The 27,620-nt window shown below is 42.9% G+C and overlaps 1 protein-coding gene across 13 annotated transcripts in view; it reads right to left on the bottom strand.

Moving 5' to 3' along the window:
- LOC118082199 (uncharacterized) overlaps positions 1-27,620 on the bottom strand; it is a 62,039-nt gene that overhangs the window by 14,415 nt on the left and 20,004 nt on the right. For 10 of the 13 annotated variants that reach the window (XR_015949310.1, XR_015949311.1, XM_060272621.2 and 7 more), the window contains 20 exons: positions 26,459-26,586; positions 25,499-25,699; positions 25,267-25,388; positions 23,929-24,157; positions 22,178-22,380; positions 21,322-21,480; positions 19,864-19,954; positions 18,916-19,056; positions 17,956-18,104; positions 17,153-17,264; positions 16,121-16,170; positions 14,888-15,064; positions 13,972-14,089; positions 12,111-12,276; positions 10,318-10,456; positions 9,013-9,166; positions 6,396-6,491; positions 5,645-5,788; positions 1,780-1,991; positions 441-579 (listed from right to left, as the gene is read on the bottom strand). Coding sequence is in view for 11 of the 13 variants with exons in the window: in XM_060272621.2 (XP_060128604.1) it covers positions 441-579; positions 1,780-1,991; positions 5,645-5,788; positions 6,396-6,491; positions 9,013-9,166; positions 10,318-10,456; positions 12,111-12,276; positions 13,972-14,089; positions 14,888-15,064; positions 16,121-16,170; positions 17,153-17,264; positions 17,956-18,104; positions 18,916-19,056; positions 19,864-19,954; positions 21,322-21,480; positions 22,178-22,380; positions 23,929-24,157; positions 25,267-25,388; positions 25,499-25,699; positions 26,459-26,586 (2,930 nt within the window). In the remaining 2 variants the exon portion in view is untranslated. The remainder of the gene's footprint in view (positions 1-440; positions 580-1,779; positions 1,992-5,644; positions 5,789-6,395; positions 6,492-9,012; positions 9,167-10,317; positions 10,457-12,110; positions 12,277-13,971; positions 14,090-14,887; positions 15,065-16,120; positions 16,171-17,152; positions 17,265-17,955; positions 18,105-18,915; positions 19,057-19,863; positions 19,955-21,321; positions 21,481-22,177; positions 22,381-23,928; positions 24,158-25,266; positions 25,389-25,498; positions 25,700-26,458; positions 26,587-27,620) is intronic. The other 3 variants (XM_088667229.1, XM_088667227.1, XM_060272622.2) reach the window with 1 other exon arrangement.

Below are 27,620 nucleotides of genomic sequence, written 5' to 3'. Positions count from 1 at the left end.
TGGTTTAGTAGGCCATATTGTCTAAGGTTAACTGAACCATTTGCCAGGAGCACAAGCCACTATCGTATATGCCTCTGCAAACTGCCAAATAGCTTCAGAGTCAGATACAAAACTTTTGCTTGCAGAAAACTATTAAGGTAGCTTCTTTTGCCTGCGGGCACTATTCAGACTACCTGCGTGTGTAAGATCAGGGCGGATGTGTGTGTGTGGAGGGTGGTGGTGGCTTAGTCAGCCATAATGTAGGGAGCATAGTCACGTTAAGGATTTGTTTGCAACAAGTAAAACATGGACAGACAACTCACAACATATCTTAAGCTGCTGGGAAGGATTCTAATGTATGGGATTCTAATGTACTACAGAAGCTATATTTTACCACAATTTTAAAAAGTATAAAATTATCCTTTTTTTTGTATTCTGCTTGCCCGTTAGCTATGTTTTACCTGGTGTGTTTTTATCTCAGTTTCTGAAGCGTCTTTAGGGGGCAGAATACAGTGAGATGTCAATCCAAATCCTTCAAATTCATCTTCTTTACCCATATGTATAGCTATGCTTCTCATAGCAGGATACAGAACTTCAGTGCTAGAAAAATGCAGAGATACAGACATTGTACATGCTTAATTTCTCTTGTTTAATGTTTTCCATTTATTATGCATTGGTTTCTAGCATGCCCTCAATATTACAATTTTCTATGTGCTTTTAAACTTGTTCATAAAGGTTTTAAACACATTGTGATTAAGGCAGCCAGGTTTGACGATAATACCAATTTTTTTCAAGGGTGTTAGAACAGAAAGGGATTGTGAAGAATCTCTCCAAACTGGGTAAATGGGCAGTACAAGTGTAAAGTGATGGAAATTGGGGCAAAAAAGTTTATTAGTTTCACATCAAAGGTCTGAAAGGTTGGTGAATGATAAACAATGAAATCTGGGGGTCATATGTTGACCCAATGTGTGGCAACTGTGAAGAAGGCGAATTCCATGTTGGGAATGTGGCAAAATCTGAACTTCTGACTCCATTATACCTACAGAATAAGGCATGTTCCTTTTCCTAAACACCCAAAAAGCACCTAATTGAATCCTGCTTGGCAGGAAAAGCAATAAATCCTAGTGATCCATTGTCAAGAAAGCCACTTCCCTGAACCTGTGTCAGCTATCTCCTTGCAAGTTCCCTAAAGGAGTTAACAGATTTACCTGGCAAGTGTGAGATGGGGTCTAACTGGGTTGATAAAATGGTCCTTTGTCCCTCACCAACCATCAGGAAACCTACATTGTCTATGAGACCACAAGCCTCATAGATCACATCTCAAACTGGCTGATTGCAAGCAAGCAAGTCACTCTCTCACCACTCATAATAAGGCTGCTGTGAGGATGACTGGAATACAAGTAAAATGCTTTCCTTATTTAATCACATTATACAGTAACTTAGTCATCATAATGTACCATGGGCAGGGTGGGTGGGGTAAGTTCCTGCGTCCTTGTGCCTTATTAAACACTGCGGTTGGTTTCTGGTTGCAGTGGAGAAAGCCAAGGAAAAGAAAGCCCTTTTCCATTTTATTTTCCTTTCCACCCCACCCCGCTTTTTTATAGACAAGATTTTGAAATGCCGTGTTTCCTAGTAATCTAGTTTTAACTGTTGAAAATGAAATCAAATTTATAATAAAAGAGCAAGAAAAGCCCAAGAAAACGAAAAAGCACCGAGTGGTGTTTTTTTCTTTACTTTGTTATCTGCACTGTTGATGATTAACCTTCACTCCAAAATCTGTAACATGGAAATGGAACTTACCTGTATTGTTCAGTAAATTGCTTGTACAGAGGAACTGTGTTGATATCATCAACTTTTAATTTAAGTCTTCCCCATTCTGCTTTTAAAATTTCCAGTTGCTTCCACAGTATCAGGTAAGATTTCTGCGAGGAACTTGAAGCCACTGAATCAGGCAGCTCCAACAGTGCTTTTGAAGTCTTTCCACTTCCTTCATTTGTCATTGCCAAATTCTGCTAAAATCATTGTGGGGAAAGCATCAGACATAGAAGATTGAAGCCAGAATACATTTATAATGCCAGGGAAGACTTTTACTCTCTCTTCCTGCCATGACTGCCAGTAGTCTGGATAGGCTAGCCATGCTAGGGACTCTTAAATAGATGCCTAGCCTACCACACTTTCCTTACATGCCATCCAATCTGGGGGTGGGGAATATGAAACCTGAGGGACCAAGGTAAATATTTATATGAGGGGAAACAGAGAGAAAGCACCCAGCTTCCTGGTCTCTCACCAGAGCCCAAGGTAGCTTGTTTTTCTCTGTCAAATCCCACTTATAAATGCATGTGGAACATGAAGCCAAATGGTCTAGGCACTGGAGTAAGGAATAATTGAGCCTGGCAGAAATGCATACACAAACTGAACAGTCAATATTAATAAGTTTATTAAGAATAAAAGTTAGGATTACAAAGGGAAGAGGCAGAATGGTGCTTTTAAGAAAATTAAGAAAACAATTTTAGTTCAGTTGTATCTATCCTGTGTAGCTGCTTCTGGTCTCCTCACACATGATGTAGCAGCACTGAAAGTCAGATGGAGGGCAGACAACAAAGGTCTGTTGGTTACAATCATCTCTTGACCCAGGTGTGCTCTGATTGACAGGTGGCTTTTGATCAGCCACTCCCAAGACAGCCATGCCCTCGGAAGTTGGCAGAAGGGCTGGAAGCTATCCTCTCCGCTTCTCCTACACAAAAACCCATTCCACACTGAGTGAATTGAAGGGAGACTCGACTTCTCTGCGTATATGTGAGCGAGGATTAGAGAGACTGAATACCGTATTTTTCGCTCCATAAGATGCACTTTTTTCCTTCTAAAAAGTAAGGGAAAATGTCTGTGTGTCTTATGGAGCAAATGTGTGGTCCCTGAAGCCAAATTGCCCAGGGGCAAAAAGCAGATCGTGCTTTTTTATTTTAGAAAGAGCTAAAGGCTAACAAGAGGGAAAGAGGGTGTTGAAAGGAAGCCACTCAGCAGCTGATTGCAAGATATCAGAGAGGTAGATAAGGGAAGCTAGCTTCCTTCCTTCCGCCCCCTTGCCCCAGCCTCCATTGTTGAATGTTCTGCAGAGGGAGGCTGTTTGTTTCCCCAGCAACATGTGACTGGCTGATTAGATTATCAGAAGCTGCAGAACTGTGAGTTAAACAGGATTTTTTCCCTTTGCAAAGTAAACTCAACAACTTTGAGCTGATCCTTTAAAAATGGGGCTTTTCCTCTTTGCAAAAGAAGCTGCACAACTGTGAGCTGATCCCCCCCCCCAAAAAACGGGGCTTTCCCCCTTTCCTCCTCTGAAAACTAAGTGCGTCTTATGGTCAGGTGCATCTTATGGAGCGAAAAATGTACAGTGCCAGACTGACACAGGGCAGGGCAGCATTACAAGGTTAACTAGAGTTGCCAGTGTTGCAGGCAGAGAAAATGTAGCAGAGCAGATGTTTGCAAAGTAAACTCAACAACTTTGAGCTGATCCTTTAAAAATGGGGCTTTTCCTCTTTGCAAAAGAAGCTGCACAACTGTGAGCTGATCCCCCCCCCCAAAAAAACAGGGCTTTTCCCCTTTCCTCCTCTGAAAACTAAGTGCGTCTTATGGTCAGGTGCATCTTATGGAGCGAAAAATGTACAGTGCCAGACTGACACAGGGCAGGGCAGCATTACAAGGTTAACTAGAGTTGCCAGTGTTGCAGGCAGAGAAAATGTAGCAGAGCAGATGTTTTAGACACAAAAGCTGCATCACCTCACACTAGCCACATTGGTAAAGAGAAGAACCTCAAGAGATACAAAACCATATACCACATTTGTTAGCATTCTGATTGACTCAGTTATCTACTGTGCCACTTGTGTAAGTCACTTCTGCCAGACACACACCTGCCAGTTTACATTCAGAAGTTTCATATTCATATATACAGTGGTATACAATTCTAATATAAGATCCCATATAATCCTATATAATAATGTCCAAGATGTCCCTGCGTCCAAGCTGTCCCGTGTGTCCCTGGGTCACTGCGCATGTGCCCCAGGGATACAGGGATTGGACAGCAGAGACTGCGCGCGCGCGCACTCTCCCCCCACTCTGCCTCCTCCAACCGCCGCTCCCGCCGGACACCGCCTCACTGCAGGGCACGTCAGGAAAGCGAGGGTGGAGGCCGGCGAAGGCCTCCTCACAACCCTCCCTGGCCGTGAGGAGCGGCGGTTGGAGGAGGCGGGGGGGAGAGTGCGCGCGTCCTTCCTGTCGGCGGCTGCGGGAGAGAAACGGAGGAGGAGAAAGCAGCGCTTTCTCCTCCTCCGTTCCTGTCCCCCTGCCGCCGACAGCAAGGACAGGTCCCAGGGTTCGGAGAAGCGCTGCGCAAGCGCTTCTCCGAACCCTGGGATGTCTGCTTCCTGTCGGCGGCTGCGGGAGAGGAACGGAGGAGGAGAAAGCAGCGCTTTCTCCTCCTCCGTTCCTGTCCCCTGCCGCCGACAGCAAGGACAGGTCCCAGGGTTCGGAGAAGCGCTGCGCAAGCGCTTCTCCGAACCCTGGGATGTCTGCTTCCTGTCGGCGGCTGCGGGAGAGAAACGGAGGAGGAGAAAGCAGCGCTTTCTCCTCCTCCGTTCCTGTCCCCCTGCCGCCGACAGCAAGGACAGGTCCCAGGGTTCGGAGAAGCGCTGCGCAAGCGCTTCTCCGAACCCTGGGATGTCTGCTTCCTGTCGGCGGCTGCGGGAGAGGAACGGAGGAGGAGAAAGCAGCGCTTTCTCCTCCTCCGTTCCTGTCCCCTGCCGCCGACAGCAAGGACAGGTCCCAGGGTTCGGAGAAGCGCTGCGCAAGCGCTTCTCCGAACCCTGGGATGTCTGCTTCCTGTCGGCGGCTGCGGGAGAGAAACGGAGGAGGAGAAAGCAGCGCTTTCTCCTCCTCCGTTCCTGTCCCCCTGCCGCCGACAGCAAGGACAGGTCCCAGGGTTCGGAGAAGCGCTGCGCAAGCGCTTCTCCGAACCCTGGGATGTCTGCTTCCTGTCGGCGGCTGCGGGAGAGGAACGGAGGAGGAGAAAGCAGCGCTTTCTCCTCCTCCGTTCCTGTCCCCCTGCCGTCGACAGCAAGGACAGGTCCCAGGGTTCGGAGAAGCGCTGCGCAAGCGCTTCTCTGAACCCTGGGATGTCTGCTTCCTGTCGGCGGCTGCGGGAGAGGAACGGAGCAGGAGAAAGCAGCGCTTTCTCCTCCTCCGTTCCTGTCCCCCTGCCATCGACAGCAAGGACAGGTCCCAGGGTTCGGAGAAGCGCTGCGCAAGCGCTTCTCTGAACCCTGGGATGTCTGCTTCCTGTCGGCGGCTGCGGGAGAGGAACGGAGGAGGAGAAAGCAGCGCTTTCTCCTCCTCCGTTCCTGTCCCCCTGCCACCGACAGCAAGGACAGGTCCCAGGGTTCGGAGACACGCTGCGCAAGCGCTTCTCCGAACCCCAGGATTCTAGCGCCCGTTATTGAACGGGCTGAAAACCACTAGTATCTTCTAACATGCTACATTCCAGCAAATGCTGCAGCCATGTGATTTTGTTGAACTTGAAACTTGACTAGATCTTTTTACAGAAAAGGAATAAAAACACATTAAACTGAACCGTTCATGCAAAGATGGTGTCAATGTGTTGCTGTCTCTAATTTACCTTTCCGAAAGGTGTTCTCTGTTCTCCGTGACCATTCAGACCCTCATAATTACTCCAGAGTATATCCTCCATTGCAAGCTGCATCTCGACCAGCTCCCCATGGGCTACTTTTCGATCCTCATCGTTCAGTCCGCACAGACATAGCTAGAAAGGTCAGTCAGTCAATTTTTACTTGCAAAATACTTTATTCATTCATTCATTCCCATGACAAGGCACCTCAAAGCAATTTACAATATAATGACATATGAAATGCACTCGGAGTCGAGAGTGAATTTCATGCTCTTTATTCAGCTCATAGTCATCAAGGAGAAGAAGAATGGCTCTTTTCCCCAAACCATCTGCTTATATACATTATTTACACAATGGGCCTTGCGTGATTGGCTACTTCAGGGCTACACCTGTGGGCCAATTATATTGTGGATTGACTTCTGCCTGCAGCCTGATTGGCTGCTCCTACAGGCCAATCAGGTAGCAGATTCACTTCTGCCAGCCGCCTGATTGGCTGCTCCAGCAGGCCAATCAGGTTGCGGATTCACTTCCACCTGGAGTTGGATTGGGTAGCTCCCGCTGATTCTGAATCCTATTGTTCTAGGATTCAGCTCAGTACATAACAACATATATTAAGGATACATATATAAAAACGGTTAAGAACAATTGCGCATAAAAACAATTCTAAGTTGGGTTGGTTAGTAGGGATGGCAGCCCCCAGTTGAATTTAATATGCACATTGGAAGTAATAAGAGTACCATACCTGCATATTATAGCTTATGGGGTCTAGGTTGCTGATAATAACAGGAAATGGACCTGTGTTTGCTAGGAATGTTCTCCAGGGGAACAACAACAGTGCCTAAAAATAAAGAGTTGCAACTTTAAAATGTAATATTAAGCTACAAGCACATATAAACCAAATACCCTAAAATGCAGTTTCACTAACAGTATGCACCTTTCTCTGCTAGGCAGAAAGTGGCAGTAAGGCTACCCAACTTCACCAAATCATGCTCCTATTCTTTCCTTTTATCCTTTACAGTTCAGCTTGAAATCAAGCCAGGTACAAAAGAAGATCCCTGTGGGACTTGATGTAACTACCCAACAGCTGCTCAATGCTTACAGGTAAAAGTTCTTGTGTTAATCAAAATACAGTGGTACCTCTGGTTAAGAACTTATTTCGTTCCAGACGTCCGTTCTTAACCTGAAACCGTTCTTAACCTGAGGTACCACTTTAGCTAATGGGACCTCCCACTGCTGCCGCGCCACCGGCGCACAATTTCTGTTCTCATCCTGAGGTAAAGTTCTTAACCCTAGGTGCTACTTCCGGGTTAGCGGAGTCTGTAACCCGAGGTACCAGTGTAACTTCATTGGATGCAACTCTAAATACTAGATCAGAGAAAAGCTGGAGGAAAAAAAATGCCATATGCATACCGTGTTTCTCACATTATAAAACATCCCTACAAAATAAGGCATGGCAGGATTTTTCTGAGGTGGCAAAATATAAGGCATACCTCGAAAATAAGCCATACCGCAGGTCTGTGGCAAAGAAGAGGAAAAGGAAGGGGGCTGCTCGGAACCGGATGCTGCTGCTGCGTTAACCCCCGGGACCCGGCTGCAGCCTTTGCGCGCGGTGCGCGAAGCCCCGGGACCCGGCTACAGCCTTTGTGCGCGGCGCGCGAAGCCCCGGGACCCGGCTGCAGCCTTTGTGCGCGGCGCGCGAAGCCCCGGGACCCGGCTGCAGCCTTTGTGCGCGGCGCGCGAAGCCCCGGGACCCGGCTGCAGCCTTTGTGTGCGGCGCGCGAAGCCCCGGGACCCGGCTGCAGCCTTTGTGCGCGGCGCGCGAAGCCCCGGGACCCGGATGCAGCCTTTGCGCGCGCTGCGCGAAGCCCCGGGACCCGGATGCAGCCTTTGCGCGCGCCGCGCGAAGCCCCGGGACCCGGATGCAGCCTTTGCGCGCGCCGCGCGAAGCCCCGGGACCCGGATGCAGCCTTTCCGCGCGCCGCGCGAAGCCCCCGCTTGCAGACAGGCAAGCGCACGAACGAACGAGGGAGGTGAGGAAATGGCCAGGAGAGGTTTCCCACCCACCCCTCCTCCTCCCTCGGCCTTCACATATGGTAGCTGGGCAGCCAGTCACCGGCTCTAACTAAGGTATGGACTTTTTACCTCAGGCGGGGAAATGGGGTGGGGGTCGGTTGGCGGCGAGGGAGGGGCGGAAGGAATCTGAGGGGTTGCATTCTGACGCGCATCTTGCCCCCGCCGCACAAAGCGGGTTGAGGATGTGCGCCCGGCTGAGGTGCAGGCATGGGGGGGGGAGAGAGCAGCAAACGTTTCCTCAGGCGATCCGAAATAGCAGGGTGACTCCCTTGCCTGCCTGCCTGACTCAATCAACTCAGCAAAACCACCTCCGCTCCCCAGCTCACTGCCCGGTGTGGGAGCGAGAGGACACACACTCGCAACAGGACACACAAAACACGATAGCGGGGGGAGCTACTGCACTACCCATGTACTGTAATAAAAATAAGACATCCCTTGAAAATAAGCCATGGTGGGTTTTTTTGAGGAAAAAATAAATATAAGACATGTCTTATAATATGAGAAACACGGTAGCAATACATGGGGAGGCTTAAGCCTTTTTTAAATCTACCCCTTCATATGGCAAATAGTATTAGGATAAAACTTGCATTGACATAAACAAGGTGTATTTTCCTAATAATGCTAGCTGCCATGTGCGGGGAAGGTGAAATTTTACTGAAATTGCAGTTGGGGAGGGAAGACTTAAAGCCCTCTCCCTATAGGATGCGCTGCCAGTGATGACATCCTCTGCCCTCCCACCCTCCATGCACCTGGTATTTACTTTTTAAAAGCCCACAATATGATTGCTAATTATATCATTAATATAGTTAGACCCAATATACCAGTTGATCCAGGGGCAGTGCACAGCAGTGATCTGCTTTTGGCAGCCAATTCTGTCCTGTGCCCACAGCAGCTGCCAGTTTGCAGTTAATGAGCCACCGGTCTTGACTCTGTGCAAGAACTGCACCTTTGCATGCTATCCACACTGTGCTGTCTTGTGACGGCAGTTAAGACCAAGTGTGTTGGGTCCTAAGCCATCTTGAGATTTAGGATGCAAGAGGCTCAAAAGGCTCAAATTTTGGCATCAGTTATGCCACTGCTGGGGGAATAGAGTGGACTGTCTAAAGAGAAATGGCTAAAAAAACCAGAGACTGTTGTGATGAAACCTTTTGTACTTTGAGAAATACCCCAAGGAAACATGTTGGTTTTTTCAACAAAGATATATTGCTGATTGCACAGCTAACAATGATACAAGTGAGAAGGAAACAGTTAAGGAAGAGGAATCTTTGGAAGACTATTTTACTCACTCTGTGGCCATGTGGATCGAGTGGCTGTGGAAGCTGGAGCTGGGAAGCAAAGGCACTTCCAACAATGGTGTTACTTATGGGAGGCAACCCATGGTAAATGTGATCCGTAATGCTCTGATAGGCAGAAACATTTCCATATGATAAAAATGCTTCTCTGGAGGGTTACCAGGGGGGAAAAACATTATAAAAGCAAATACGATAAAATTATTTCCTATTTATTAATCAATGTTTTGTTTTTGGTTTTTTTTAAAAAAGGTCTGATTTTAACATGTACTTATTTTCAAACTGCACCATACATCCATAATTTAGAAAATTAGCATGACGGTGTACTTCGGGATGGATGGCAACTGTAGTCCAAAACTTCTAGAGGGGACCTGGTTAGTGAAGGCTGCTATATTATTTTAAAACTTCTTATTAGCTAATATGCAGATTAAATAATCTGAATGACCAACTTTCTTAAATCTATATTTTACAGCATAGGGTTCTACAAAAACACAGAAATGAAGCACCTTTTTGCAACACATGGAAATGAACAAAGAATACATTTAAATATCTTTATTATATATCTTCTTAAGATTAATCAGTGTTTAAAATATTGCTAGATGTACACCTCCCATGATCAGAAATTTTAAAGGTGGCTTTGGTGCACAATACCGAAACCTGCTATTTTTAGAATTTGTTTTTCAAAAAGGTTTCCAATAAAAGCAAAACAACAGGTGTAAGAACGCAGGCGGCGCTGCTATTATAAGTTTTGGAATCAGAGGCTGAAACGCACAAACCCACATCATGCACAACTTCCCCCAGCTAATATATATATAAAAGACAACTACTGTAAAAGAAAACTCAAGAAGCTGCAAATTTAAATGAAGGAATGATGGGGCAGGGGAGAAAGATAGGTTGTTTAACACTTTTTCACTGACATTTTTGTCCTCAAAAAATTCGCCCCTGCCCCAAGCTGCTTTTTAGCTGCCAGGGGAAAAGATAGTGGTACTTGTATGTTTTCTCAAATAAATGGGAAAACAGCAGGGAGCTACTTTTGAGTGGGGCACATGGCCAGGGGTGGGGGGGGGGCGTGGGAGGGGGGAATAGGCAGCCTCTGTGCATCTCCCCTCCTCTATTTAAATCTACATCTTCATATGACAGCTTTTGGTTAAAAGAAATTTAAAGAGTCAAGGGAAAGTGATGTACAACTTCTCATAATGTGTGGTTTCAGCCTTAAAGAAAACACCTGCCAGATCTTTCCTTTTGACATTTCCCCCAAACTTGTATCAACATCCTTATTTTTGAACTATGCTAATCTCTTACCGCACAGAATGTCTGACAGCTGCCTCAAACTGCAGAAGTGTAACTTCTCTGTGCATGCTCAGCATCTGGGCTACTTTCTTCGGATCTGAGGGACTATGAAGATTATCTATTTTTTTCTGCAGGTCTTGGAGCTCAATACCTAGAATCCCAACAGCACCCAAAAATAAAATATCATGGCATTTATTTGCCTTATTTAGTTCATTCTTACATCCAGTGCTTCTACCCAATTAATTTGAGTCCAACTGAAACCTATGGGAGGCAATGGTGGCACTGGGACAACAGGAGCTCGGCCCCTACAGTCTCAAGGAGGCAAACCAGCTCAGCCCTTGTAATTACAGCCAAGGATAGGATCAGAATGCACACACACAATCTATGTTTAACCATTGCAGAGAAAGTTGACTAGTTTCTTTTAGAAACATTACTTTGCTCTTTACTTCTTGAAAGCACCACAAACAATCAACATCTGCAGCGTGTATGTCACACCCTAGTGCAAACATGCACAAAGATCATGAGTCTGAACATGCATGCATACATCCACTCACTCATGGACATGGATGCACATACACAGTCAGGCATAACATAAGAACTGGTAAAATACAACCATGTTCCATTCTAGAGAAAACTGTGACAAAACCCAGCTTATGAGTCTCAGCTACCAGCAAGCCATAAAATATACGGTAACCATTTCAGCAGACAGTTAAAACATTCCTTCCAGTAGCACCTTAGAGACCAACTAAGTCTGAAGAAGTGTGCATGCACACGAAAGCTCATACCCGAAACAAACTTAGTTGATCTCTAAGCTGCTACTGGAAGGACCATCAAACATTATTTGATTGAATAATTTGGTTTGTGAACAAGATCCAATATAATACATAATGGCAAATGTATACAGTAGTAGCTTTTCATTAAATTAGGGCTGTACAGGTTTGTAGTTTAAATATGGGCCCAGGAATCCCCTCCCTGCCCATCTTTTGTTTCAATGAACTGGATGTCCTTCTTTAGAACATCTGACAATTCAGCTGAAGATGTTTCACTCAGCAGTAAATCTCACTGATTTCAGATTACAGTCTCATAGAGCATGAAAGAAAATCAAGTAAGAATATTTACCACAAAAAACCCAGAAATGTTTAACTTGAACTGTGTCAAATGTACTTGTTACGGGTAGGTAGCCGTGTTGGTCTGACGTAGTCGAAACAAAAAAATAAAAAAATTCCTTCCAGTAGCACCTTAGAGACCAACTAAGTTTCTCATAGGTATGAGCCAGGCATCCCCAAAGTGCGGCCCTCCAGATGTTTTGGCCTACAACTCCCATGATCCCTAGCTAACAGGACCAGTGGTTGGGGAAGATGGGAATTGTAGTCCAAAACATCTGGAGGGTCGAAGTTTGGGGATGCCTGGTATGAGCTTCCGTGTGCATGCACAGTTCTTCAGATACAAATGTGTCAAATGTGTGAGGGAAAGAACCCCCACCACCACCACAGGAAAACCCAGGAAGACCCATACACGACTGGATCACCAGCCAATATGGTTTGAGAAAATATTTCCCAAACCAGAAACTCTTAATTTGAAAATAGTGTGTGTATGTATGTATGTATGTATGTATGTACACATGTACACACACACACACACACACACACACACACACACACACAAAGAAAATCACAGATGTTAAGCATAAATGTGCAGTTTCTGATTTAAGACACCTGTATACCCAAAGTATTCCTTTGAACAGCGCATAACAAACTTGCCCTTACATTCATTATCTGTTTCAAAGAAGAACATCTGTTACTAACCGATCCATTCAGTCCCTCCCCATTCTGCAGTGAGATGGTCAGGAGGACACACATAATCAAAGCAGCCTGTTGCATTTCCTAGCTGTGCAAAGCTGAAAATGTAGGAAATAATGTCGTGAAAAGCTGCAACAATTTGCAGTGTCTGCCTCAGGGCTCTGAAGCCAGTCTATGGAAAAGGGAGGGAAATAGAGGGAGAAAAATCTTTCAAAAATTAAACACAAATCATAATCAATTAGCCATTTAGCAATCTCAAACTGAAAGCAGCAGCTGCTATTTGCAATCTAATGGGTGTTAATTATGGGATCAGTGCAGGCCCACACAGGGGAGGGGGGCAGCCAGGAACACTTGCCCTGGGCCTCAAAGGGCTAAGCTGCTGGGGGGGCCCCACCAGTGACCAGGCGCTTTTTTTTGTTTGAGTTTATAACTCAAGACTCCTGCCCTGGGCTTAGCTCTGCATGAGCCTGGATCAGTGCTTCTCATACACTGTAGCATCACACAACATCATAAACATCAAAACACCAGCTTGTCCCCCACCCCCATTTAATCATTTTTCCCCCTATTTCTGGGGAAAATCCAATAAGTTAAAAGAAAAGGTTGCCAACAACCCATTGGCAATACTGAGGCCTCATCTGAAAACACCTTAAGGGAGTCTCTAGATTGGACTGCTACCTTTACTAACTGTTCAAAATCCATTCCAGAAAATATTACTAATATCCCATAGGCTTTCTATATTTATTTCATTCAAGGTTAGTTCTGCCATTAGACAAAAGAGGCAGACCACTTGAGGTGGTAGATTTTGGGATTACCATTGGAGAGGACCAGATCAGTTTTTGCTTAGGAGTTAATTTTGTAGCTGCCTCCCTCCCATGTATCTCATCATTTGGCAATAGAACATCTAATATTCAAGAACTGAGTGGGGTTTGCAGTTTTAAGGTCTTAAGTTCCTCCCTCTTACAACTGCCTCAGACGGCTCTCTCCACCATGGCTGCTAACCACACACCCCTTCGCCTAACCACACACCCCTAAGTACATTGGGTTCAATCCAAAGGCTACGCAGGACACTGCAAGGGTGGGGGGATTGGCCCAAACTGCATGCAACTCTGTTCATACAGGGTGCTTCTGCTAGATTTTGGGCAAGTCTACCATGCCACTGCAACCCTGCTTCGGGAGTAAAGGTTGTGGTGCAAGGGACTGGAGAAAAGGGAGGGGGGTACTTCTGCGAATAGAACATTCATGGAAATGTCTTCTACCCAGTTTTCAGAAATCCTCCCACATTCCCTAGCCCAGCCTTTTCAGAAAAATCCATGATAGCTTCCAAGGCCCCTATAGCACACTTTCCTCTGGATCCAGTGCCTAATAATATTTCAACGGCAGCACAATATGGCAACATGACAAAAGAGACCAGTACCAGGTTAATCTAAACCATGGCAGCCCAACCTTTCATACCAAGTGGGCCACAGGAGTACTTCAACACAGAAGCCGTGAGCTGCACACTGCCTTGTTGTGCGAACAGGTGGGGAGCGAGGCCAAAATTTGCTGCCATCTCAAAGTTGGCTAAGTGTGGCACAGTGCATTGGGAAAGAGGCACGAGGCTATATCAGGGTCCTAGAGCCCTCCCACCTTCTTCCCCATACTCGAAAAGCGCTAACTGGGCTTTGGAAAGGACTCTGTCAGAGCCCTCACACCTCCTTCCCAAATCACAGTGCCTCATTTACCCCGCTTGGGAAGGCAGTGTAAGGACAGGGAGGGGCACCAAATGTTGCTAGGGGGCCACCAAAAAAGGAATAACGGGCCACATGTTGGACCACCTTGATCTATACATTTTGAGTAACAAGAGTTATCTTCAGGACTATATACGAACCTTCTCTGGTAGCATTTTAAACACAGATAGGACTTCAGAAGGGTGAGGGATGAACCACAGATTCAAGAAGGACTGTCCATCTGTGGACAGCAAGCCACGAGGCCGTGTCTGGAATGACCTGAGTTGTTACGGAAGGAAAGTGAATTACTTGCACAATCACATCGCAATGTTCTGTGGCACTCAACAGGTATTTTTGCACAACAGCTATATAGTTGTTTTTTGTTTGCTGCATGTGGTACATGCATATATAAAAACAAGAAATATAACCTATATAATCATAATTTTATAATTACTATATTAAGTGGTGCCTTTTCACACAAATTTCTCCCAAGTGGCCCACAACACAACAGCAGCAAAAATAGGCTCAGCAGTGTGGAAACTGAGCTGGTGTGGAATTGATAAAGTGACTAAATGAGAAACAGTGGAAGACCCCATAAGCTGCTCCGAGTTTTCCAAAGGAAAATATGATAAAACAAGCAAACCAAATAGCAGCCTCCTAAGCTACCTCTCCGTCTAACAGGGGAAGGGAGGTGGGCTTCTAATTCCACTTTGAAGATAACACTTATGGGCTTTATTTGCATGGTTCTCCCTCTCTTTATAAGCTTACCATCATATCCTTTGACCACGTGTAGTGATTAGAATGCTGAACTAGAATTGGGGAGGCCAGGTTAAAATTCCCACTCTGCCATGAAGCTTACCGGTAACCTTGGGGCTGTCACTGTCTCTCTGCCTAACCTACCTCAAAGGGTTGTTGTTGATTTATTTATATTCTGCCTTTTTCTCTGATGGGATTATATCTGTCTAATAGCCAGAAAGAAATAAACTATTGGCTAGCAGCAGTAATCCCACTGTCCCCAATTAGCAAAACAATATGATATGGAACTCTACAAACAAGCAGCTAAGAGTATTTACATACCTGGGATCATCTTCAGGCTTTTCTTTCAATTCTTGTTTTTCTTTCTTCTCTTGCGGCTGCCCAATCATGAAGTATTTGTCTCTCACGCTGGGGAAATCATCTAGCATAGATTTTAAACTGTTGTAATAAGCAATGATCTGACTTCGAAGAGAGTATTGTGATATACGATGTGTCATCCTAAAATGGTACCAAAGTTTAGCATTAGCAAAAGATTATCGTGCTCATATCTGAAGAACCAGTTTCCCTGCTTTACATTTTCACTGAAATGTAAAGGACATACCTAAATTGTAAATATTAGCACAGAATAAATCTCGTAATTTCTTAGTGCTCTCTTGCTCATGAGTGGACAAAATGTGTTGTGTAAAATACATTGTCTTTTCAATGTTAGTGAAGGATAAATGGTAGCACTCATTTGAATGCAGACGCCTTTAAATATTTTCCATTGTTCCATACAAAGCAGTTGTGTGATTCTTACATTTACACAACTGGAAATAGGTTGCATTTACTGTTTAGGCTGTTGATATCAGTATCCAATCCAGCTACAGGCTTCTTATGTTTCCTCAGGTGAGTCACATAAAATTCATGTAGCAACAGGGGACACAATTTGTTGCTAGCAATATTACAAGATCCAAAATTGATGTCCCAGGTGAAAACACCTTTGCTCCTGAGGAATCAGGGTGTACTATTCTTTATTCAGGATTGCCTATCTTGATAACCGCCACTCACCACCTCTCTTCCTCCTTCCCTCTCTTCCCCCTTCCCAGGACATAATGGACTGTCAAACAACTGCTGTGACCCAGATTATTACAATTGTTCTTATATAGGTAGTTTATTTGCAGAAACTGCCTGAAGCATAACTAGACTGCTTTTACTTCCCAACTGGCCCTGTTGAAATTATTTTAGTATTATTTATGTTGTTTGTGTTTCGCTTTGTTACATCTTGGCAGGCTTTTTGTTTTTTACTTATGGACTTGGACATTACTCTCTTCTATTTTCTAGCTTATCTAAGGACAGACTGAATAAGTGTGCATGCACACAAAAGCTCATATCAATCACAATTTTTGTTTTGTTTCGACTAAGGACAGACTGTTTGGCTTTGTATCCCCATTACTGAAACGTCCACATCATACCAATATAGCATTGGCCTGCAGTAAGAATAGGAAAATAAACTTTTTACATACAAACTCCACTAGCCTTTGGCGGAGATATGGTGTATAGATTTTGTGTACTTACTTATGGCAGTATTCAACAATAACTTCTCTTTTGACTTTTTCAACTTCCTCCTGCAACAAATTATAAAATTTGTTTTTCTTTTAAATAAGATTTCCAGAGTTTTACATAATTATGCATATATATATACGACTGGACCTGATGGTCAGGGGCCCCTTTACCTTTTTATTATCTTACAAAGACACACGTCATTGGAAAGTTGTGTATTCAAAAAGTCAAATGCTGCAACCTCTCTTCATAGGGAAGTTGCTCCATCCTATTGATGTGTGTGGTTGCCCTTTTTTAGGCCTAAAAGTTCATCTCTCATTACCACTATCTGTCTCAGTTTCTCAGAGTCCCCTTTTCAAAAGTTAGTTCAAGCACTAGAATGTTCCCTATATTTTCTGTTGCGAAGAAAGTTGCAAATAATTCACTTTCTAAATAATTCTCGGTAGTGGCACCCGCCCTGTGGAACTCCCTTCCATCGGAGGTCAGGGAGATGAACAACTACCTGACATTTAGAAAACACCTAAAGGCAGCCCTGTTTAGGGAAGTTTTTAATCTGTGATGTTTTAATGTATTTTTATATTTGTTTGAAGCCGCCCAGAGTGGCCAGGGAAACCCAGCCAGATGGGCAGGGTATAAATAAATAAATAAATAAATAAATAAATAAATAAATAAGTCAGCTTTTCCGCAATCTCTTTATCCTCCTTTAGCACATATTTGACTTCCTTGTCATCCAACCACCTCCCTGTAATGTATTTAAATAACTTCTTGTTGGCCTTGATGTATCGGTATTTAGCAATATGGTCCTCAAATTCTTTTTTGGCATCCCTTACTAGCTGCTTACACCCTTTTTGTGCCAAAGCATGCTGGTTTATATTAGGCTGAGTTTCCACAATACACTCCAGTTGAGCTTCTAATATTGTGGGTTTTTTAAAACAACTCCCAAACATTTGGAAGTGCACTGATTCTGAAGCCAAAAAGTTCACTAAGGGTTAGCCTGAAAACAACAAAATGTAAGTAAATTCCTAGATGATTTCCTGGCACACTTACAGGATTTTGCATTCTAGTCCCCAGGATTTGTTTCTTTTGAATGAACGTGTTCAGCATCATGTCCCGTGGACCCTGTTTCTCCAACTGAATTGAAACAAAAGCTTCTCGAGGCCTGGAAAATGAGCAATAATATTATCCTGAAGATAGAAATACTGACATTTTACTATTAACAGGCTAACTACATAGTTGAACAACTAATATTTACCTCATATCTACACTTTATAAACATTTAGTATTCATGCCATAATTAAAGAAACTGATTTTAACTAAGGAATCCACGCTTATTGTAAATATCACGACTTTGCAAATACTATTTGTCAGCTGTGGCTCCTTTCTAACAACACAACACTTATTTCCGGTAATGTGATCTAGCACCACTGGTATGAGCAGGACCTATCATGGGGTTGTCCCCAGTACAGCATTAGAGGTCCTTTGAGGAATGGCAGGACATAAAATAAATTAATTTCTCATCCATTCCTTGCCCAGCCAGAAAGGGGAGAGCAAAAAAACTGGTAGAAATATCCATGGGATTGTAAATGAATACTTGTATGGATTGAGCCAAACCGCAACACTGTGGGATCATGTCAATGGATATACGTGGATGCCATAAGCTATGGGAATGGGGTCTTTGAAAGTGCTGGAAGAGGCAGGAACATGAGGATATCAGTGGTTCTTGCATCCTGGTAAGAATGCTTAGAACTGTAGTCTCAAGGTGAAATGAAAGAAAGAGCCGTGTGTGCATAGAAACATGCATGCGTACATACATGGAAAACACTCTGCAGCCCATTATACTATCAACCTACCTTTTTAAAATGCTGCGTCCTGCTGCAAAATGTTGAATGGAATGTAAAACCAATGGCGCTGCGGCCAGAAACTGGTCTTCTGTTTCAGTTCCAACCATAGAACTTCTACTTGCTGAACTGCTCTGACTCCTCAGACTTAGACCTCCTTCCTGAAACATTAAAGAAACACATTTCCTTTTACACAAATCTACACCACTGCCCATTACCTAATGCAGATAATCCATTACCTAATGGTTCCTGCTGTGGGATAAACAGCCTCATATAACCAAATTGCTGGTCTAATTAATGCATTAAGGGCTTAAGACCATAGAGTAAGCTATCCTGCCATGATTAGCTCACCTTGAGAGGAACTAGGTAATCAAGTCTTTGTTCCTCCCTCTGTCTACCTGAGAAGCTCAACGTGTAAAGAGGTTTGAGCTAGTTGCTCCAGCTCAGACCGCATGGCTCTCACAAGCCACTCTTAAGTTCTTATACCAATAATTTAGGACCTTTCACCATTTGGAACTATACTACGTTTTACTGCCTGTGCAACATTTCTGACTGATGTATGGAAAAGTACATGAACCTGACCTTTAGAGAGCTCATAAGTAAACAATTGTTAACTTAATGTGTGGTTTTTTCCTATGCTAGGGGAAGAGGGGACTATTTGGGAACTCACTTGGAAAGACGTGTTTTAAAGGTCTAATGGCCTATACTTCCATGCTTTACTTTGCTGTATATTGTGTGATTTAAATCTCTGCTTGGATTCTCATCAAAGGGTACTTGCCCCAAACTTGGATTCTGACAACATGACAGGGCGATTCTGAGGAGCCTAGTAGCCTATAGGGGAAGGGTTACATATACCTTCCCCACTTGCTTTCCAACTGTAGCCTCTGGTGAGTGATTTTCATTTTCAAAAAGTAATAAAAAGTTACACAACTGCATTCCATGTATAGTTGGAGAGAGGGAGAAAATGCAAACCTTCATGTCCAAAGTCCGTGAGGGCTGCATCATGGGGCAAAATGCAGCCTGTTGAACTGCAACAACCAGTGTGTTTTTATGAGTGACTTGGCAGGCGAGAGCAATCTGAAGGTTTTCTATTCCATGGGACTTCAGTAACAGCTGAAGAATTAAGATTAAAAAGATTAGGACCATATAATAACCATAACATGAAGTTGCACAGTTTTTCCTTGATATAGATGTACTTATCCTTAGACTCACTGAAATCTTTTCCCTTGCATTCAGATACAGGATTTTATTCTGCATAGATCTAGAACAATAATTAAGTGCAATATAAGCTTGCATATGCAGTATACTTTTATACTGGGAGCTTAAGGTAGCTAAAGATGCTGAGATCTGTACAGTGGTTCCTCGGTTTACAAACACAATTGGTTCCGGAAGTCCGTACTTAACCTGAAGCGTACTTAACCTGAAGCGAACTTTCCCATTGAAAGTAATGGAAAGTGGATTAATCCGTTCCAGACAGGTCCACAGAGTACTTAAACTGAAAATACTCAAACCGAGGTGTACTTAAACCGAGGTACAGTATGACTGTATAACATGCACAAGAAAGCTCATACCTATGACAAACTTAGTTGGTCTCTAAGGTGCTACGGGAAGGATTTTATTTTATTTTATTGTTTCATCTACGTCAGACCGACATGGCTACCTACCTGTATAATTAGGTACTTCAACTTAGAAATGGTGCATCTACAGTGTAATTTACGCACAGTTTAGATCCCCTTTTTACAGTGACTGAGATAGTCAGGGTACAGTTATATTAAAAATGATAACCCAGAACACTGCTGCTTCTCAAATAACTTCTGGTCCAAGACAAAAGAAAATTTATAGGGAGGGAGGGAATAAAATGTATTCATTGTGGTTGTACAGTACTGAGAATTACTGGGGGGGGGGGAATAATTCAGTCACCTGAAGAATGCTGTCTCTTGTACGAAAGCTAAATTTTCCAATTTGATTGTCAATATCATGGATGTTTAACATTAAGCTGGACGGAACATATCTGCAAGAGGTAAATATTTCTAAATTACACAAACTAATATGAAAGCATTCATGAACCTAGAAATGTAAATAAATGAAAAGGGAAAGTGCTGTGCTTGCTTCTTATTCACATTTTTTATTACAAATATTTTTAATCTACAGAACATGACTTTGATCCTAACTACCCTTCTGTGAACCTAAGAGAAAGGCATGCTTGGCAAATCCACACCGTGATCAACTCCCACCTGGAAACCAATGCCCCCAGTGTGGAAGGACGTGTGGATCCAGAATTGGCCTCCACAGTCACTTATGGACCCATTGTTAAAACCATGTTTACGGAAGACAATCTGACTCGGCTATGAGTGATCACCAAAGAAGAAGAAGTTAGAATCTAAGCTCATGTCTCCAATGATACCACTGCAAAGTGGGCTTCTTTGGAAGTAAGGCCGGGATATAAATTAAACAAACAGACAAATAAAATCAGACACATTTCCAAAAGCAGTATATATTTAAAATAAATAGAGGGGAGGACTGTCTCACAAGGCAAACATTGGAGATGTGTGACATATTTCTTTGTATAGATTTAAAGAAATCTGTTTCTGAAAGCCACAGCAAATTTCTGAAATGCACTTTTGCTAAATCATACATTCTGCTAGTTTGTGATTGGTTTTAATTTCATATGGGAGACTGCTTACAAATAACTGCAAAAGTCATTTGTTTAATTACAGTACTCTTCTACCACCCCCACCGTGTAGAAGGCAGGGGACATAGAGTCACTGCAATTTTGCAAATCTAGGAGGGCTGTGCCTATTGAGAATACAAATATGCACACAGCATGGCTACAGAGCAGACTGGGAGAGTGTGTTATGCTACAACTGAGGGCTGGATGATTAACTGGGCAAAGTTAATCAGACCTTAAGTATAAATGTGAATACCTGACCCACAATATATCTGTAGGCTTATGGAGTATCCACATCCCAGCCTCTAAGAAATACTACCAAGGGCAAAATAACAGTTATGGTCTCTTTCATTGAATAAACCGTCAGCAGTTTGTGTTAATAAACACTGGTGCCTCAGAAACCCTGAAATAGATGAGCTGCATTGAATTTGGCTGGGGGGGGATTTGATTTCACTCCTTATATGCACTTTTCTTTTGTGAAACTATACTAGCTTTTTATTTTTAAAATACTAATCTTGAAAAGGGTGAATTAAAACAACAGAAGCTCCATTCACACTTTATGACAATGCTTAGAAAGAAGATCAATTTGGAAAGTTTTAAGAAAGAATAGCTGTTCTATTTCCACATCATTTGGACCTAGATATGTTGCGTTTGGGGCTGATCGAAAGAAGAGGAAAATGTGCCAAAATACCCATAAAGCTCTGGTTTACCTATCCACACTACTATCACGATGCTCCAGAAGAGAAGTAACAAATATTGGTGAGGGCTGGTCTGCTTTCTCTTTGTGAGTTGCAAATTCAAAGTGCACAGGCCTTAAGTATAAATGGAACTCATCAAATCCCATTTCTCCTGCAAATTCTTTGTAGAGTCTAAAAGGAAAAGAACACATGCATCTAACTTTGCAATGTTTCTTTAGCCACTGTCAGGGTCACCCTTGCTGGCAACTCTTGCTTTTGTTAGAAACAGAAATTTTGTTTGCCAGCAACTGTGCGCTATTTAAGAATAATTCTGTGTCTCAATAGGTGTGGGAGACAGTGGGCAATTTGACTGTGGGTATAAAACAGGGATGGGGAATCTCCGGGCTGGGGGACATCTCTGTCTGGCCCTCAGGACCCACACTTGCTATGCTTTACACACTTCCTTGACTGTTTTTGCTTGGCTGGAATGTATCCTTGAACTCTGATCGTGCTTCTTGCTTGCCTGGATGGGTGGGTGGGTAAAATTCACATTCATTGCTCTGGCCCCACCCACCACTGGCATGTGGGTCCCAAACAGTTGTCCAGAAGAGAATGTAGCCCTTGGGCTGAAAGGGGTTCCCCATTCTGGTGTAATAAAGGCGGCGTACCTGAAATAGTGGTTTGGAGGGACTGACGAGGAGAGACCTAAATGTCAACAGGAGTCCCAATATTATGGCACACTGGATATGCATTTTAACCTACATACCCCAAGAGTAGGAAAAAACAAACACCTGCTGCACAAAAGTCCTTAAGGGTTACTTTCAATCCATCTTCATTGGGATTTCAATATAGCTCCCTGCATTGCCATCCCATGTGCCCATTACTTTACCTCTGCAGCTGTGCACTTTCTACCGCTGCCTCTATCAATCGATGGCGGAGGGTCAGAAGTTCAAGGAGCCTTGAAAAGATGTTCAGAATAAAATCTTGCTTTTCATTACCCTGTTTCTGCTTCCCCTCTTCTGCTGATTTCAGTGCTGACATAGCAATCTCTCTTACAAGACCAGGATCTTCAACCAGAACTTCTGTGAATAACTATGAGGGACATACACCTTTCAACAGCCAGTAAAAATAATGTTGTTGCTTAATTGACTTATCAAACCACGAGCCCAAGTTCAGATGACAAGTTAAGGCTGTTAAATATAATGGTTTAATAGACACTGAAATGGAGAATGCCTATGTGTATTGGTGAAAGGGATTAGCTAGAAGATTCCATTGAAGCTAAAGAATAAGAATAAGGGTTCTCTGAGCTCCTAGATGGATTGATAACTGTTACTGTTCTCTGCTAGCTAATATGTGAGTGTTTAACCTTAGATCACATGGGTGCCATTGAACCGCAGATTCATCATCTTGGAAGGGTGGTGGCTGAATCATTGTTCCCACGCTCTGTGGGAGTAAGGATGTGCAAATGAGTCTCCTGAAGGGAGAGAAAATAACTCCAAGCAAAATGGAGGCTGTAAGGAGACAGACTTTTGCATATATGTCTGTTTGGAATTATCTTTTATTTTTAATAAGATGAACCCATACTGGACTTGCACAAGACTTTATGGAATGTTTGAATGTATCATTTACTGTTTTTTGTTCTGTTTTGAAGAAAGTTCTACAAGTAAAGCTTGAATCAAAGTTATGGGCCTGAACAATGTTTTGATCCAAAGGAGTCAGTTTTTATGCTTCAGTAACTTAAAGCTGCACAATATTACCGTTATATCTCCAATAAAGTCAAGCCAAGGTTCAGCTCAGTGCAGCAGCAAAATGACCCAAAGGAGCAAAGTGGCTATGATCTCTCCAGGAGCTAGCATGTTTGCCCATTCATGCTAAGCCATGGCTTATGTGTGAACCAGGTCAATGTAGATTAGATCAAAGACAGTATATAAAACAATTTAAAATATGACAACATACAAACAATAGACAAGAGAAATCAGCTAATGTTAAAACAACTAGCAGCAGGGAATCAGGGAGAAAAGCAAATCTAAATCAACATCTAGCTGGTCAAAGGTTTATGGAAACAAATAGATTTTCCACTTCAAGTAGAAGGCAAGCAAAATGGATCTCTCATGGCTGTGTTGCAGAAGCAGAAACGGAAACAGTTCAATCAATCACGAGTTTCTACCTGCTTCTACCTACATACTTCAGATGGCAGGAGAATATACAAGAGGACTTCCCCAGATTATCTAAAACAGTGGGAAGATTTATATAGTAGAAGATACCCTATTAAATATTATTTATTTTAGCCATAAACACAGCAACAAGCGCCTCTTACAGTGCAAAACCAAAAACACATTTGTCCAGCTCACAAGCATAAAATCTTTAAAAGTTTGTATTGAAACTTTTAGTTGACTCTGTCAACAAGGGAAAGAAGATTTGTAGAGCACATCAACAGATCAGTCCATTTTAACTGACATGAATGTGTAGCGTCTGCAACAGAGATCACTAACAGCAGAGTCCTATGCTTGTCTCCTTGAAAGTAAGTCCCATTAAACAAAAGGGCACTTACTTTCAGGTAAGCGTGTATATCATAGCCTGAATTATTTTTTAAAAAAAGACAAAATCACCACAGATTTAAAATGTAGAAGACATACATACATCTTTCTGAATTTGAGAGCCATAGAAAGACTCTGGCTGTTCCATGGTCAGCCATGTGTCCAGGGCAAGTTGAAGTACATGTTTTTCCAGACTAATTGCCTCCCTGGCTGTCTTTGGCCTACAGCTTTGCTGGAACTCCTGGAGGATATGACCCAGAGCTTTAGGAACTAAAGATACTAGGCCAAGGGAAGGGTGGAACTCGAGCAAATAAATGTTCTTCAAAGCCGAACTTTAAAAACAAAAGCAAAATTAAAAAGCATTATGAAAGGATAGAATCATTACATTACGAGAAATAACTCTTGTTTTAAAGGAGCCTAATAGGACAAATGATAGTTTTGTTTAAGCTAACCTGAAATCTGATACATTCCATGCAAACGTTTACATACTGAGTGTTTTATGTAAATTGCGTAAATACATATTCTCCCTTTATAAATCATTCTGTATCTTAGTATATAATGACAATGTAAGAACGTCATCATGGGGAGCCATGAAAACTGCACTGTAGGTGAGCAGCCCAGGCAGGCAGAGCAGGCTGACCAGCCAAGTGAGTTAGCAGCATGGGCGGTGGCTGGCTCAGGTGAGCCACAAAGGAACAGGCAGGGCAGGACGGGGCACCTCCTCAGCAACTGCCATACTCTGCTGCCACTGCCCACCTCACCTGTCACTCCTTCCTCCTGTTAGTGGCAGTGACAGCAACAGCAGGATGAAGGATAGGAAGGCCTTCTCTCCTTTGTTCCTTTGTCCTGCTGCTGCCACCGAAGAGTGAAGGAGAGCATATCTCCTTTCCATCCTGCTGTTATTTGCTACCATTGCTAGTCGGTAGGGGACAAATGTGAGAAAATATTCCTCCCCTTTGTTGCTCGTGTTCTTGGCCTTCCCTCAACAGTGGAGGGGTCTAAGGGGAGGTTTGGCAATGTCAGTGGGGAGTGGGATGGGAGGTTTGGTGAGGAAGGTACACTCCCAGTTGCCCTTCCTACTTCTCCTTCAAACCTCCATAGTTTAAAGGAGTAATGTGGGGGGCTGAAAACCCTTTGTAAACGTGCCTTTGCAATGTTGTCAATAAAATCTTCATTTGGAAAAGCCACATTTGTTCAATTTGGCTTAACATTGTCAAACTAGGTCCGTGTTGTGAGACATGGCAATGCTACATGTGAAAGCTGACAAAGCAAAGCTACTCATCTACACAGTTTGATTAGCTTATCTGCGCCAACATCACTTTAATTCAAAGGGATAACAGTGTGACTTTTTGTGGAAGACTCTGCCTGAGCAAGTTAAAGATGGGCTCCCTTATAATACAGTACTTGCATCATATGACAAAGAGAGACACACATTACTCACGGGGTGTTATTAATAGCAATTAATTGTTTTGCAATTATATATGGGGGGAAACCAAATTCACAGGTGCCACCTTTGGGACCATCACGCCAAATCCTGTGGTTATATTCACGTTGGTTATCTATCTAAAAACCAAATAAATAAAAACACAAGCCTCATGAAGCAGAAAAAGTGGGATATAAATGTAAGAAAATAGATTAAAAATAATAAATAAAAACTCAAAGAGTCCACTAACCTGTTTGTTCAGAACACCTCTCACCAGCTGTAGGTGAAGCTCAAGGCAAGCACACTCATCTTTATAGATGTTCACAAAATACCCAAGATGGAAATCAAATCGAGGGCGTCTGTACATGATGTCTGTTACAACTTGGGCCAAAGCAAATCTTTCTTCTGAATCTAATGCATGTTGATATGCTTCAAAGTAACTATTCAAAAGCTGAAAATAGATTTAAAGCAAAAATATATAGGTGGGTTTTTTTTAAAAAAAAAGAATAATAATTTCTCTATTCTTTTTTAAAAAGTTAAGTTTCCCTATTTCACCTCTCTCTCTTATTTGTTAATTTAGTCAGCTCTGTTTTATGTGGCTTAGCCATCCTGGGGATGGGACTTTGGGAAAGGGGGACCTTAATTTCTATAAAGGAAGGGCTGGATGGGCTGTGGAACAGGAGAGTTAAAATGCTTCAAGATCAAATGTTTTGTAATGCAAGTTCTTTTGCAGCACTGCATTTCAGATGATAAAAATTGAGTATAATTTTAAAAATCAGCTTCATATTCATTTAATAACAATAGAGCATTCAGATTAAAGTGATACTTAAGAGTAAGCCCACTGAAAATCAATGAAACATTAGTCTGATATTTGCCTTGGATTTTGTCACATCTCACACTTTTAGTCTCTGAATTATGACAGCCCTGGAAAATATCCAAACCAATTAATTTAAGTTTTTCAGATACATTAGAGCTATTAGAGCTACATAAGATGACTGGGGGCAGGGGGATATCAAATACTATATTCCAAAAATGCTAATGATAGCTGTTTGCAAGTATGGTTGGTTTGAATAGTCCAACACACAGAGAGAGCCCTAGGCAACTTTGGGAGCAAGGATGAGAAATAATTTTAATTTTTAAAAAGTATCAAATGTAACAGGAGCTCAGATTGGTTGGTTTTTAAAAATAATGTGAATATATATATATACACCTGCCATTTATTTTCTAAGAAAGCTGTTTCACAAGTCCAAAGGTCAAGGATTACTGCAGATCGATCCACTGATGCATGAGCCCAGGCTGAGTAGTTGCTATTACTGGAATCACGGCATGCTTTGTGACCTCGAAAAGGAAAAACAACACAACAGGCATTTCCACAGAAACCAGCAAGCTAAGGAAGAACAATGCCTACTTAACAAAATGCGGCTCTCCAAACCTCTCTATCTGGCTCCAAGGGCTCTCCCAAGCCACACACAGCCCACCAACCTTGTTCCACAACCTCTTAAGTGCTTTTGCCTGGGTGAGATGAATATCTAAACTGTAATGATACCTTCTGCTTGCCTGGATGAAGGTTGGAGAGATGAGTGTGATAAACCTCTGGGTTTTACATGGCTGGAAACAGGGCCAGATTTAGGTTTGATGAGGCCCTAAGCTACTGAAGGTAATGGGGCCCTTTATATGTCCAGCTGTCCTTTGTCAACAACAAATTGTCTCTGGTTTTTGTGTTGAATATATGCTACATGGTAATTTATGGACCTAATTACATCATAGGAGCCTACACAACACCAAACTGTTGCTATATGTAGGTTTTATTTTATTTGTTTTTTATCTTATATTTTGGAAATGTACATCCAGGTTTTTTTCCTTTACATTTTTTGGGGGTCCACAAGAGAGTGGGGCCCTAAGCTATAGCTTGTTTAGCTTGCATGTAAATCTGGCACTGGCTGGAAAGAAGCTTGCTGCGCAAAAGAGTGACATCCTCTGACCCCACCCAACACTGACATTCAGCCCTTGGAAGGTTGCCCACAGGGGAATGTAGTCCTCTACTTGAAAAAGGTCCCTTGCCCCAGTCCAACAACAAGTATAGACTAGACATTGTGATATGAGGTGCCTAAAGGTGCTTGCTGTGTCACCATCGACACAGACCAGTGTTTCCCAAACTTGGGTCTGCAGCTGTTTTCGGACTACAATTTCCATCATCCCTGATCACTGGTCTTGCTAGTTAGGGATGGTGGGAGTTGTAGTCCAAAAACTGCTGGGGACCCAAGTTTGGGAAACACCTACATAGACCTCAACATTTCACACAACCATATGAAAACTGTCCAGAGTCCCACTCTGCTAGGCTGGCTCAGTAACTGACAATAAGCATCTTACTA

The sequence above is a fragment of the Zootoca vivipara genome, chromosome 3 (genome assembly GCF_965207765.1).
Source record: "Zootoca vivipara chromosome 3, rZooViv2.hap1.1, whole genome shotgun sequence".
NCBI classification, from domain to species: Eukaryota; Metazoa; Chordata; class Lepidosauria; order Squamata; family Lacertidae; genus Zootoca; species Zootoca vivipara.
The sequence above is the reverse complement of the archived record's forward strand: the minus strand, read 5'-3'. Positions and strand labels throughout refer to the sequence as shown.